This window comes from Buteo buteo, chromosome 2, assembly GCF_964188355.1.
Source record: "Buteo buteo chromosome 2, bButBut1.hap1.1, whole genome shotgun sequence".
Lineage (NCBI taxonomy): Eukaryota > Metazoa > Chordata > Aves > Accipitriformes > Accipitridae > Buteo > Buteo buteo.
In genome coordinates this window covers 20610239-20625326 of record NC_134172.1, presented here as the reverse complement: position 1 = coordinate 20625326, position 15088 = coordinate 20610239, and the positions used below count along the sequence as shown (strand labels likewise).

The following is a 15088-nucleotide window of genomic DNA, read 5'->3' as shown; positions in this document are numbered from 1 at the left end:
TATTCTAAAATACAGGAGACTTTAGAACAAGTTAACTGAATAAGCCATTTGAATTGTTTAACAAAGGTAGTAAGTGTTTGGTAACAAATAATGTAACAAAGCTCTTGGAACCCAGGAGATTTTGCAATTTTGGGCTCCTCTGCTAATTTTAAGGAATTCCTCTCACTAACTTTATACAGGAATCTGCACACACCACATACAGACTTTCCTTTTGTAAATGGCAAAATAAAAATAGAAAGATTTAAGAGTCCTGAAAACAATCATGTCCAGCAAGAAACGAAGGGAATGAACAACAAAGATGGAAATTGTTGACTGCGAATTGAACATAATTTTGACTAACAACTCTGACACACAAACTCTGTTGAATCTTGCTGGCACAGTTTGGGCTGTAACACTACTTTCTGTCTGCTGTATAGCTGTACTGGAGGTTACAAGCCCTGAAGCAGAGAACACATAGTCATGATGCAGTTGTGCTACTTCACAGCTAAGCATTTTTAAGCTCAAACTGCCGATGAATGAGCAAAACATCTTAAGCTGCTGCAGAGGCTCAGTGAATGCAGGAAATATGATTGCATGCCCCAAAATACAAAGAAGTTTGACAACAAAAGACCACAAAAACAACAGCAGTCCTGAGCAGTGCACAAAGACTGATCAGTTTGCACCTGAGATGACTTCTGTGTTTAACAGATACAGAATTTTTAAGCTGGAGTTCTTGAATTAGAGGACTTTCAATCATAGCGTTGTTATCAACCTCAGAAAGCAGTTATAACGTGTTACAGGATACATAGCTCGCTTTGACCATCAGTAGTTTCTCTTAGAGATGCGATCATAAAGTGAAATTAGAACTATTAATGCTGAAGTTACAGAAAACTTGTTTAAAATACTAATTCCTATTAGTCAAACTACATTGATTATTTTGTTATAAACATCAAGTACTTGGCATATATCCTGCAGGTAAATACTTTTCTAATGCTTTATAGAAGGTGGGAAGGGTTGTTCTTATAAAAACATTTACTGAGTGATTCCTTCTCTACGATGATTAGGTTCTGCAAGGATGATAAAAATGAATCTAGCTTCCAAGAAGAGTTTAGTGCCACAGAATTTCAGGCCACTCAACTCTTTAATGGATCCAGCCATTCCTAATCTTATGGCTTTTAACTACAGAATTTTAGTTAAAGTAAATACTATTATTCCAATTTTCCATATGGGGATGTGAGACGCAGATATCATCTGAAATCATACAGAGAATTTGTGCCATGTGAAAGAACAGCAGCTAGGCATCTTGAGTACCAGACTAATAATTATGCCCCTGCCCTCCCTCTCAGCTGCTAGGGTCACAGTCTTGACACTTAAACCATCTCTTCAACCCTAGATAATGCTAACTCTCTAATTTTAACTTTTCTGGTCCTGAATGTCCCCATCTGTAAAACAGCATTATCATTAACATAGAACATGTGCAACACAACCACTGTAATAACATAAAATAAATCCTTTGGTTAGCAGTATACAACCCCCTCCCAAACTGTTCGGTATTACATAACTACAAAAGAAAGGCAATTAATGACAGTCGCTTAAGTCCTATTTGTAAGTTAGAGTTAGCCATTTGCTAAAACTATTGTTTCATTTTAATATTTTGCAAACAAGCCTTCTGAAAGGGCACTGTTACTAGCATGCAACACAGGACATGAAAAGCTCTGCTAGTACTGCTCTCCACTTGATAAAAAGGGACTTGGCCGTGTTCTTGCAGACTTCTAAGAGACCTTCTCAAAGCAGACCATGTACTGCGACAGTTGTTTCCTACTCGCTGCTGAAAGTGGACACTCATGCCATTGCAATTTAAAGAAAAGCCCCTAAAATGATTTCAGTGTTTCCCATGACAGCATTTCTTATCCTGATGGGGAGACAAAGGAAAGAGGGAGGAATGCCACTTGCTTTCATCATCTACAAGGTTGGTCTAGAACTTCCTACCTTTGAAACTATCAATCCCCCATATCTGCATCACAGAGTAGGCAAAACGTGTCATCTGTTTGGGTGGGAGTCCAGCAGGACTTGCACTGGTGACTGTGGTTGGTAGATTTTCAATTTGTCCATCTTGATATAAATGAAGTAGCAATTTAGTCACCTCAAGGTGCTTTTTAGGAATGATTTCCTGAAGTTTCCCACTCACAGCTGGAATAAAAGTGAGCCTAGAAAATAAGCCAGTACATGCTTAACAGGACTGCTAAATTTCAGTGAAAGAAAAGACCTTCACTCCTTTAGGTTAACTCTTTCTAAAAAGAACATTAAAACAATTCTACCAAGCAGCCTTGCTAAATAAAACTGTAACACTTAGCCAGTACATTTACAAGTCCTTATATGCAGTAACAAGATCCATATTTTTTAAAAAGAGTGTTGTAATAAACACCTCATCATTTTTTTGTTAATTCAGACAATTTTCATTTTTCTGCATGGCATGAGGATAGTATTACCATTAATAAAAGAAAGTATCATCGGCATGTTGACACATTTTATCAGCTATGCAGCATAGGTTTCAAATACATAATTTTCTGAGCTCTCTTGAACCCCATGCTCAAAGGTGAAAATTAGTAAGAAATTCTTTATGACCCTATAGTCCCATTAATTTTTGTATAAATACAGCTTCAAGATTCCTTAATAAGAACAGAACTTTCCCTATCTCATTTTACATGAAAAATAAGATTCTTAGCCTCTTGCTTCCCCATGGTAATGCTAGTAAGATATCAGGATGACTAAAAGATAACATAGTGCATATAACTTATTGGTAAAGAAGTTATACAATTTTTGGCTCTTTTTGGAAAAACACAGGGTAAAATTCCTGTTTCTGTTATTTCTCCTCCTCCCCTTGGAGATAATCTGTGGAATGATTTGACATCAGTAAAGACTAAATCTTGAGTTACATCTATCTTGGTTCTATGTGAAAACTCAACATTCCTATTTCTCCCAGGTAGCCCTATTTTGCAAACATTAATTCAGAAATACACAACATGCTCATTCTCCGTTACACCTTTATATATTATTTTCACGATTTTCTACATCATGATTAAGGCAATCATGCTTGAATTATCAAATGCTTATGTGACAAGCCTATACATTCATTAGGATACTTTCATTAAAGAAATTGAATGGCAAGTGATACAATTATTTAAAAACATTTTGGATGCTGTGAAGGACAAGATGTTGACACTCCTTTTTTGGGCTCAACTTTCTCTTTCAAATCCTCTTGCCTGCAACCAGAAATACCCTCCACCAATGTGTTGTGTGCACATGCATTGACATGTGGAATTACTCCCCAAAAAGGAGGTTGAGAAGTTGTCCGGAATTGTATCAGGTGTCAGAATATTCTGATTATTGCCATTTTCTTGAACCCTAATAATTTCACAGAAAATTATCTATTAGGTACTTATGTGACACATCGAAAGGATTAATTAGTTGAACTACAGCACACAGTTACAGATTTTCAAGGCATATGAAGCTGTTTTCTTCTAGTAAGTCATATAAGAAAGTAATTTCATTTAAAGAAATATACAGGTTTTCGGATACAAGCCCTGTGATTGACAGCCTTACATTTAACGTTGTTTCAGACTTGGGCCAGTGTTAATTTTACTTCAAAGTGCAATTTAATCTAAATGTTACCACCAGGTGTGATTATCTAGGCTGCAGATCTGCTACCAGGAACATTATACTTGATACTGCTACAATCAAATGAGTCATTGGGCATGCTGATTTCTTCTGAAAGTGCTGTGCACAGCATCAATAGCTTATATATATAAAATACAATAAATATATAGAAAATATCTGCTGGTGAAACCCAGGCCTCAACAGAGCCAGTGCTGTCAAGTCCATCTGCCATTTTGTGTAGTTAGATATTTACCTATGAAATTTCACATCATTCAGTGAAGATTTTTGATGTGTTTTTCAGTAACAGTTCTAGCCTGTGTTTGTATGGCCCTTTTGCATATTGCCCTTTTGCAATTCCATCTAATGGCCATGCTAATGAGTCTCCTTTTTTCAGGGTTACTTCTCCTATAGGAAATGGAGGGCCCACGGATGCAGGTGAAATGTAGACTGTTCGGATGAGAACACATATATTCTCATCTCTACTTTTTCTGCTTATCCTGGTTTTTCATATCAAAGCTGCTTTATAGGTCGGTTATCTTAGCACAGGGCAGAGGCCACGTCCTGTGCAGCCTCTTGATTCACATAAGGAACTGGTTGAAGGGGTTTTCTCAACTGTGTTTCTTCACAAACCTCCCATAAATCTTCACCTCTTACTACATTAGGACGTACAGAGAGTCAAGGTCACTGTTACATGGTACACATCCTTCTTCATGCACATTTGTGTTTAAATAATAGTACATTATATTGCCTTGCTTTGCCTTTTAACCTACCCTTTCCCTTCTTTTTGTGATACATACAGATGCAACTCATGAAGAAAAATGGGAGAGCTGGGAGGAAGCAAGCCATTGATAACCTGTGCAAGTAATGACATGGAGGGAGGATGACACAAACCTCAATGTAACTCTGCTTTACCAACCTATCGGCTTGATGTCAGCCCATCTCAGTGCAAATTCCTAGACACCTAGCCCCACTTTCTTTTCTGGGGTATTCTCCAGCCTATGTTGTCACCAATTCTGTGACAAAATTGCTGTTAGTCTACACTAATGTTTTTCTGTCTATTTATGATTTTAATGTTTTCTCCTACCTTCCACTCAATAACCTTGTGCTATTCTTGATTCCTGTGCAGTCCTGAACCCTGCTCTTGGTGCAATTTCCCCCTTTTTCACCTTATTGCCCACATTTTTTTCCCTTTCGTTTGCCTTCCTGTTTCTTTCATATTTTTTTCCTCTCCAGAAGCTAAGGTCATATTATTTTTTTTCCTGCTTTTGTTTTCTTCTTTATGCTGTCATCTCCCTTTTTATCTCATTCTATTCTTTCCTTTCTTCCCATTCACTTCCCCATCACTCCACTGTTTGCTGCCTCCAGTAAATGGGCAGTCTCTCTCCTTTGCCACTATTCACTATTTTTGCTGGTTGCCAGGGAGACAAACAGGCAATGCAGTAGGTGTCAGTTCTGCATACAATTACCTGTATAAGGAAGAGAACGTGCTGTCAACAGGGACTGCCACCTATAGAAAACCTAAAGGGTACCTGCACTCCTGAGTAGTTTTATATTGGAAGGCTTGTATGCTAACAATTCCCTCTTGTTCACCTGCTTTGAGATGGCTTCTCAATTTCTCTTCTTTACCGAAGTCACCTCAGTGTCAGCACTGAGTAATAATAAATCCCTTCTGAAGTCTATTTTAATGGCAAAAAAAAAAGGTGTTCAAAAGGTGTTGGTTTTTCTGAGACACTGAAGTTGCTTTCATTTATTTTTGAAAATTTCTACCCTGCCCATCATCTATTCTCAGAGATCACAGGACTCCACTTTTACACCAATTTAAGATTTAAAGCAAGTTTATCTCACTGGGAAGGGCAGGGTATCTTGATTCAGACATTTCAGAAACTAGAACATCTGCCTACAGAATTTTACTCAACTGTCACCAATTCCTGCCCTTGAAAATCATATCTGTAGTTTAGAAAATATCTACATATATACTAATATCTACAATAGTATATTCTGTATTTTATGTAAATTAATAAACTTTTTGCACAGGACAATACATCCAAGAGAAATATATAAACATAGCTTGAATATATTCTGAAATGAAGTTTTCCTTTAGGAGGAAGCAATGTATTACCTGTTCCTTAAACAGAGGGTGAAATCCTGGCAACAGATTTATCATCACAGATGGCTTTGCTGAGCTCTCCTTTAGCAATGCCAAAGGGAGCAGTAGGTTTAACTCCATTTTTCTGGTCCATGCTCTTGGGGTCAGGAGCATAGGTTTAAAACAAAACTGCACTAGATTTGGAGGTAATTCCAATGAATATTTGATTTTGCTCTCAAGTACTATTTAAGTATTTAACATGAACATGCTTGATTAACTTACACAGTTTTAAATGGTCAAACTACATCTGTGAGCCCATACAGCAACAGCTTTTCTAATGTTTGAAAGTCTGACCCATTTAGGCGTAACAATGGTTCTAGTGCATTTGATAAGTAAATGATGTTCAGCTGAAGTAACACTTGAAGAGTAGCAAGTTCTACCATTAATTGATAGTATATCAATAATATAAGCAGCCCAAACCAATTGCAAATTATCATTAAAATGTGACTAAAAGCAGTGTTTCACACTATGTATCAGAAAATATTACAGTAGTTAGAAACTGGCTAACATGGAAATTCACAGCATAAGAACCTAACATGTCATATATATTTGTATTTACTATAACACTTAGAAACCTAGCTGGTTCACACTAGCCCATTTTGTCTTTAAAGGTAGATAGAAGGCTGGTCCATGCATGATGGACTTTATAGTCTAGTCATAAATAACAAGATGCTTTGCAACTTTAAGTATGGAGAAAGACATTATTCCCCCTGTTTGCTTAGAAGTAGTGGGCTTAGTGTTTTGTTTTGTTGGTTTTTCTTTTTAACTTTGCAAGAGAAAACAATGATCTCTAGTGTTCCTACTCAGTACTAAAAGCATCAGGCTCATCTGATGAGTTGACAGAAAGCTTCAGTGTTTAGACTGAAGTGTTCACCATCTGCTTGAGGTTGTGGGCCTGACTGCCACTAAAAAAAAGGCATCACATCAGACAGGGTAAATGAATGCAAGCAACTCCATTATTTTGGATAGTAACTATAATTTACAATTGTCAGGACTATTATTTACAATTCAAGCTTTAACTTGGAATTGCTATAGATACTTATATGCTGTTTCTGTAGTAACTTCTCCTGACACTCCTTCAAGCCTGGTTCACTTTTAGTTATTCACACATTTCTAGTATGCAGCCTTACGCTTGGAATTTGATCTTTTTGGTTTTACTGTTAATAATTTTTTAAATTTTAAGTAGTGGTAATAATACAGTAAATTGTGATGCACCTAACTTGGTTACTTTTGCAAAATGCCATGCGATATTGCAACAGAATTTTACCCAGAAAGGAGAAAGCTAGTAACTCAGCCAAACTAACTTATTTTCACTCCTAACAAGTTACTAGCCATTCTGTTTCTGAAAATAACTTGATTTCTCTAAGGTGTACAGTCATGTCCATTATAGCTTTGATTAATTAAAAACCAGCCAATATAGACTTAGCATTTTTAGACTTACAAGTGTTTACAGGCTATGCACAATTCCTGTTCCTTTTGTAAATACCTAAGTATATGGACCGTGTAACTATAACCTCAGTTCCTCACAGCTTCAAAGAACAAACGGGCTATTGAATTTTCAGACGGGTGGAAAGAGGAAGGATGGAAAGAGTTGGGTGAGTTTGTGGACTATACATCTCCTCGATCTCCAGTTACTGCTAAAATAACCTTTATTTCTACTTTCCAGTGGCAGTCTACATGTTTTTTCATAACCTTCTGGTGAGTCCACAAAAAATCATTGGTAGTTGGAGTTAGATTTTGCAGGTGTTCCTGGGAAAACTGCCCTACTACATTTCTTTGCTGACCACACTAACTCCCAGATGCCTCATCAGTAGTTTTGTAGTTCCAAAAGGTGCAAGGAGAATGACAGCTATTTTGCAAGTGACAGCAATAAAGACATATCCAGTCCCTCACATTTCTGACTTGGCATGGTCCCCTCGCCAGTATGCTCTGTTTAAAGATAGCTGTCCTTTTGTATTTATTGTAAAGCAGTTCAAGCAGTCTTGGAAAACATTTGATAAGGCTTGTTTGGTCCCTAAGCAAGGACAGAGGTACTTCCAAGGTCTAGAATGATTCTATCAGCTGGAGCTGTTAGCCTTAATATGGAAACAGTTGTGTAAATATTATAGTTTAAATGAAACTTATTCAGAGTTTCAACCTGGGGAAGAAACCTGGAATGAATTTGTAGAGGGGAAAAAAAAAGCCTGACAAAGAGAGAGGAAAGAGATGATCTGTCATAAATGGCATGAATTTCACTCATAATCATGTCAGAAGTAACTGGAAGACAATTACTGTCTTCTTGGGCAGGTGAAAGCAGGTACAAAATACCGAGGGTTTACAAGTTACTGTTCATAATGGATAGATGATCTAGCTTCAGGTCCTTTAAGGGTACTTGATCTCTAACAAGGGACAAAGAGTCTTCTAAAATCCACATGAATCACCTCACTAGTCTTCATGCACCTGAGAAAGGTTATTCCTCCCAGGATGATCCCTGCACTACATAACTGGGTCTGAACATGTCTGCACACTTCCTTCCTTGGAAGGCTGAACCTTTCAAATACAGCTCTGCTCTAAGAGCAGCCTGGCACAGGGTTTGATGTCAGGGCATGCCACTAGAAGTCCCAAACTAGTCCCAAACACAATCACACCTGGGCTGTGAAGCATATTTAGCTGGTCCAGAAATTTTCATATATGTGGTAAGTGCTGCTGACGATCACTGAACTGAAAGTGGAGAAAAGCTAACAAGCAGACTTTTCCCTAAAAATCCAACATTTGACACTTTTGTGTGTAATTACAATTAGCTTCTTTAACTGTAGCAGCAGTTACAATTAAGGAAGATACTGGGCAGTAAGGTAAGTACGCAAGTCAGTACAGGGCACTTGACATTTCTTCTGTTGGCAGAAGAGAGTATGCCAAAATAAAATTGAACACAAGAGAACTTGTTTTATTGACAAAGGCTTCCACAGGAGTACCAGTGCAGTATCTGAAAAGTCTTGTACTACTGCAACTATGCCATCTGACAGAACCATAAAGTTACATCCGTACCAGTGAATTAGATGGGTCTTGGACTGTCCTCTGGCATCAGTTCTAATTGGAATGGAATAACTCACATCCAAATTATTAAGTTCTCCTCTAAAACAGGATGCTTATATTCAAACTCCTAAGTAGGAATAGGAACTGGCCTGAGTTAATACCTTGAACCTTGCCCAGAATTACCTGGGAGACAGCTAGCTTGCCCAAAGCAAAACCATTTATGAGCTCAAGTGCCAGTGGATGTTATCTGGCCTTGCATTTTTTACTAGTAGAAAGTTAGTCTAAGGCCAGTCTGTGTGGGATGACTTGGTCAAGTGAATTATTAAAACCTTTCCACCAGGAGAAGGGGTTCTCTAGACTTTGTCAAGCAGGCTAAGATAAGCTTCACTTGTCTGAAAAACATCTAGAGAAATGGGAGGACAAGCTGCTGTACTTAATGATTCCAAGCATTCAATTTCCAGCAGCAACACACAGGACACAGTATCAGCTGTCACCAGAGTTAGTGGGATTTAATTCAGATTTTCTTTAATTAATTCAAATGATTTTGTTCAGCACATTGCTGAAGATACTGAAATTAATTTATTTCATTAAAAAGTCCAATTATTAAACAGTCTCTGTACTTAAGTTCCTCTGCATTTACAATGCTTAGTAAAGTGCCCTCAAGTTCTGAGACAAAAAGAAATGCAAGTTGTACCTTTATGAATCTTTTGGAGGCACCAATGAGAGCTTTCTTATATGGATATTTATCCAGTATAAAGTGAAATTAGATGCCTGGTACAGATAACTTTCAGATCATTATTCCTTGTAACCTAGCCTATTATGAACCCCGATGTTTGAAAGCACTAATGAAAAACGATTCCAAATTATTAAGTTCATTCATGTTAGCACTGTCTTCATTGACACTCTTGAAAGGAGATGACTGTTTTGAAAAGCAGTATGAATTTTCAGCTGGATAAAGTCTCAAAATCTGGAACATTAATACTAGCTTCTAATGCCAAACACGAAACAGTCTAAAACTTTAATTCTGCTGCATTGCTTCACAGATCAAACTCTTTCAAAGCTAAAATTTTAAGTTTGAAAACTCTAATAAAAAATAACACCCAAATTACAATTAGGTAATAGTTTAGAATTTCTCTTTGGTAAAACTGTAATTAAAAGATGGTCTTATGAACATTTCTGATAGTGACAATGTTTATCCACGTTAAAACAAACACACAGTGGTCCTACATGTTATTTAAACAGAAGAACAACATGCAGAGAAAGAAAAGAGTTAATATCTAACTCACCAAAGGCTACCCAAGCTACTCTGGACTTGGAGGGCATTCAGAGATCTCCCTTCAACACGGGAAGAGCGGAGAGGGAGACAGCCAAGCAGCACTACAAAGATAGCTGGCAATACCTTCAATCCCAAGCACACCAAAAGCATGCTTTTGCCTCCCTTCCATCTCAAAAGATGCCTTTAACACTGCTTTTACAATAGAATCAGTATTAAAAAAAAAACCCAAAAACAACCACAAACAAAAACATTGCAAGACAAAAAAATAAACCACCTAAAACAACAACAAATAAGCCCCAACCCAAAATGTCCTGAAGTCTTTACCTGACATCCCAACCCATGGAAGTGAGCAGGAAGATGGAAAGAAGGGCAAAAAGCCCCTTCTACTGGATGTCATATTTTAGATGATTTTTAGAGGCTTTTCTGGTTTCTGTAGCTTTAGAGCTTATTCAAACAGTTCTGGGGCTAAGAAAATTAGCACTGATTTTATTAAGGCTTCTCATATGTCCCCAGATCTGCTCCCCCCTGTGTCATCCACACAAATTATACACTAGCACAGTATGACAGCTACCAAGGCCGATTTGAGGGATCTCCATTGTTCACTTTTGACTTTACTGTTACCAATTTTTCATTTCTCATACAATACCACTTTAATTGTTTGAAATCCGTTGTTAGTGAAACACAGAACATTCAGTGATCAGACCAGGAAGAAAGATCACCTGCACCATTCATCTACATGTACATAGACATCTCCAAGCTAGCCCAGAATAAAGCAGATTCAAGCCTGGGAGTCCACTAGCTGAAAGAAGGGCATCTTCCTAGTAAGGCGAAGGAGCTTATGGCCTCCAAGGTAGTATCTCTGTATTGTGTACACATATCATTTTACTTAAAGCTAGCTTAGATATTCAGAAAAGTGCAGCCTTGTGAATTGCAGACATATAATAAATTGCTCATGCAAAAGGGAAAAAGTCTGAAGTGTCTCTTTCCATAATTATTCACTTAAAACTTCTAACACTCTAAAAAAGATTAGCATTATAATATTTAAGAAGAGATCCCACACCCCGATAATAATTAGCATACTACCTGATGGTATTTCTTCAGTATGTTGTGCATTTCCGCTACATCTTCACTTGTTATAGTTTTGATGATATATCTTTTGTCGTAAGATGTATGAAAGCGGGCACCACTGCGTGCTTGGGAATCATTGGCAAGGGGTGCACTTCTTGTCAATGAATTCTGTCAATTGATTTAAAACAAAAAAAAGCATCAAATCAGACAAAATTATGCAACTTTTAATTAGAACAAATATAAAGCATTTACATTTATTTTTAAATCTTCTTCAATACATCTGCACCGAGCTGAATTCTGCAAAGCACGTAATCACAGACCATGTTATCTTGACAAATCACTTCAAAAATACTCTGAGAACAAAAGAATGTTTGGGGGAAGGCGTTGCCCATCAGTGGTTCAAAAGTCATTCTCAACGCTGAATGAGAATTTATTGCACTTTGTTATGCACATGTTATCAGCTTTTGGGGAGAAAATGTACAGTAATTAAAAATCCAAAAGGAACACTGTATTACAGTTATTGCAATAACTGTAAATAGAGGATTCATCTGTAGTAACAGTATCACTTTAAAACTGAGCAGGATTTGCTCTTGAGCCCATGTGATCTGGTACATAAACAAGATCACAGCTAGATTTCTGAGTTCTAGTACTAGAGCTATTCCAATAATTTAATACCTAGTGTTAAGCAAGTGATATTATTGTACAGTACCTCCTCTTGTAAAATACACCCACCTTCCTACAGATTCGACAGGGGAAGATTAGTTAATGACTGTACAGTAGTTAAAAGAAAAACTGCTAGAGAATAGTGACCATTTTTAGACTGAAGCCTGAGACTACTTGCGCTTCAACAGTAGCAAAAGAAGCCTTCTGCTTTTTTCAGAAAATAAGAAGTATTCAGATTGGATTTCTTCATATTTAAAAACAGTAAATATAAATTAGACAAAGTATAACTACTTGCTTTTGGCTGGAAACATATTTCTTTACCAGTAAGAGTTTATGCCAATTGTTACATACTTGAATTACACCATTATTTTTTTTTTAAGTAAGTAGTAACAGCAGCAGCACAGCCATGAGAAAACATAACGATGTTCTTACACCCCATGTGTACTTACATAAAAATGGACCATACTCTGAAAAGGTTAAGCAAGTTAATTACAGACTGCTGGAACACTTCCATGTTTATGAAATAAACTTGCAGTACCCATTTGGTATATCCCTACTAATAGCAGAAAACTCCAGCTCCTGCTATCATCCTCATTGTACCATACTGCACAAACAGCTGTTGCTAAATTGAAATATACTTTCCCCCTCTTCCATACTGACATAGCGTAACATTCTCCCTGCTAGAAGAAAAGCCATTTTCACAGGAAGTTTTAATAAAATTTTGTATATAAATGCAAATGTTGCAGATTGCTAAATAGCAAAAGTTCAGCTCCAGCAGCTACAGAATACGACATGTTTGTGTAGTTTGATAAGGTACTATGAACTAAGTCACAAAACCGATTTACACTGGAAGAATGATAATGCTTTCAGAAAATAATTACAAATAGGCTCAGTCTACCACAACTAGGTACCAAACGCACAACATTCTATTTTTATAGGAGCTTGTCTTATTTGGAAGTTTTACCATTGATCAATCTGTTCACAAGCTCTATGGACTTCAGCAGGAGCTGGACACACGGATTCAACCCCAGTGACAGAAGGTCAGTAACGAAGTAATAACCTCGACCAAGAGATAAGGGCAACTAGAGCCCCAATTTAAGAAGGCACTTGAACACATACAGTTATGTCTCCATATTTTGGAGACCCATTGACTTCAACAGGCCTTCACAGCATAGGTAAGTGTTAACCCAAATGCGGGATGCTTTCTGAAATCAGTTTAATATGAAATAAAAACATTTTCCCACAAGGTTACTTTGTTCAACTGAAATACGCAGGAGTACTAGAAATAACAGTAAATCACCTAAAACCACATAGCTCTACAAGGTCTTACAAGAATGAAAACCTTAACTATGACATGTAGGAGAAATAAATCTTTGCACACTTCTCCCTCTATATTTCTAGGCTTGTGCAATGAACTAGAGTCATTACTAATATCTATGATAAAAAGTGATGTCTTTCTCCATTATCCTCTCTATTCACTAAAGAAAGAAAGGGTGTGGGTGCTTCCCTAATGTTTATAAATAAACAGTTTTTCTAGACTGATAGAACAGAGATTTAGGGACAACCAATGCAGATTCAATTCCTTCTCTGCACTGGCTTTTGGACAGCCAATTTTAACAGATGTGAGTCCTGATACACCATCACTCCACATGGTATTTAAGATACTAAAGAAGGGAATTTAAGTATTACTGAAGTTTTCTTTACCTGTTTTCAGATGTTTCCTATTCAAATTAATTTCCCTCCACTCCACCACTGAAATGTTTTTATGTACTGATGAAGTCTATTCAAGAGAACAGGTATCATCATAAATGGACTGAATTTTCCTAATGCTACACTTGATGTCAGTACTCTGTTAGTTTTCAAACTGATTCATGAATAGTTAGTCGTAGAAACCATCCTCTGTAGAAACTCTCTCTGTTCTAGAGTCAGGACTTGTTTCCAGGGCATATATTTAATAGTTTAAGATGAAGAACTGATAATCGAAGTTTTAAAAAAAATCGTGCAAATTCAGTTACCTTCATCACAAACTAGAAAATATGATGTAACATAATAATTATTTTTAATTCTGAAAAAAGCTAAAGCATGGGTAACTGTTAGTGTATGCAGTGAATTAAACTACTACTAAGTTATTAGGCTGTAATTCAGTTAGCAATAATAAAGGTTACTGGGTAATTATTTGTTATTGTTCCCAGCAGAAAAAAGTGCATTATTCTGAGGTTAACTATTGCAATAAAACAGTAACCACAGTTTTCTGAATGTATTTTTCCCATAGAACCCTAGTCTCCAAACTATATGCCATGTGTTATAAACCTCAAAAACAATTAACCTGGGGGGAGACTTAAGTTGTTTTGCTATAAGAAAGCTACAAAAAAGCGTACTTGCTAGTCTGCCACTGAACCTCTGAAGGAGGAGGGAAAGAGGGAAGATGGGAAGGAGGACCTGAACTAGCATGATTCTCCAAAATTTCAAATCTCTTAAGGTATATTTTAACATTTTTCACCAAAAGGCTTGTCAGTTTTGAGTGAAATTCAGACCTGATATGAATTAATTATCTTGCTAGCAATGTCTTGACTGAGATACAACACATGGCAGATACTTTTTCTATGGACTTTTCAGTTGCTGAAGCTCAGTTATTAATTCTGTGGCCAGAAGGGGACAAAAATAACCACTTTTGACTTCAAACCTTCTGAATGCTATTCATATAACCATCTGCTTTTTTACAGTAAGTCTGTCTCTTTTTGTCTTTATAAGCACTATTTGCACAGGAGAGCTTTCCTAAGTTTTAGGCCTTAAAATAATGTTCTTCCTGCTTTCCACAAATCTCCTGCCATACCATCGTTAACCAGGAATATCTAGTATATAGGAATATTTATGTAGCAACCCATCAAAACAAACATAAATTTATTCAGATTTCCCCTCCCCCCCCATGATGGAATACGATGTGGGGGGGAAACATAGTGACAAAGGATGAGGAAAAGGCTGATGTACTTAATGCTGCCTTTGCTTCAGTCTTTAATAGTAAGACCAGCTGTTCTCAGGGTACCCAGCCCCCTGAACTGGAAGACAGGGAACAGAATGAAGCCCCCATAATCCAAGGGGAAATGGTTAGCGACCTGCTACACGATTTAGACACACATGAGTCTATGGGGCCACATGGGATCCACCAAAGGTACTGAGGGAGCTGACGGAAGTGCTGACCAAGCCACTTTCCATCATTTATCAGCAGTCCTGACTAACTGGGGAGGTGCCAGTTGACTGGAGGTTAGCAAATGTGATGCCCATCTACA

At 37.2% G+C, this 15088-nt stretch overlaps 1 protein-coding gene across 2 annotated transcripts in view; it reads right to left on the bottom strand.

Moving 5' to 3' along the window:
* PIP4K2A (phosphatidylinositol-5-phosphate 4-kinase type 2 alpha) overlaps positions 1–15088 on the bottom strand; it is a 119478-nt gene that overhangs the window by 25975 nt on the left and 78415 nt on the right. For both annotated transcript variants that reach the window (XM_075047698.1, XM_075047706.1), the window contains exon 4: positions 11154–11306. In XM_075047698.1, coding sequence (XP_074903799.1) covers positions 11154–11306 — 153 coding nt within the window. The remainder of the gene's footprint in view (positions 1–11153; positions 11307–15088) is intronic.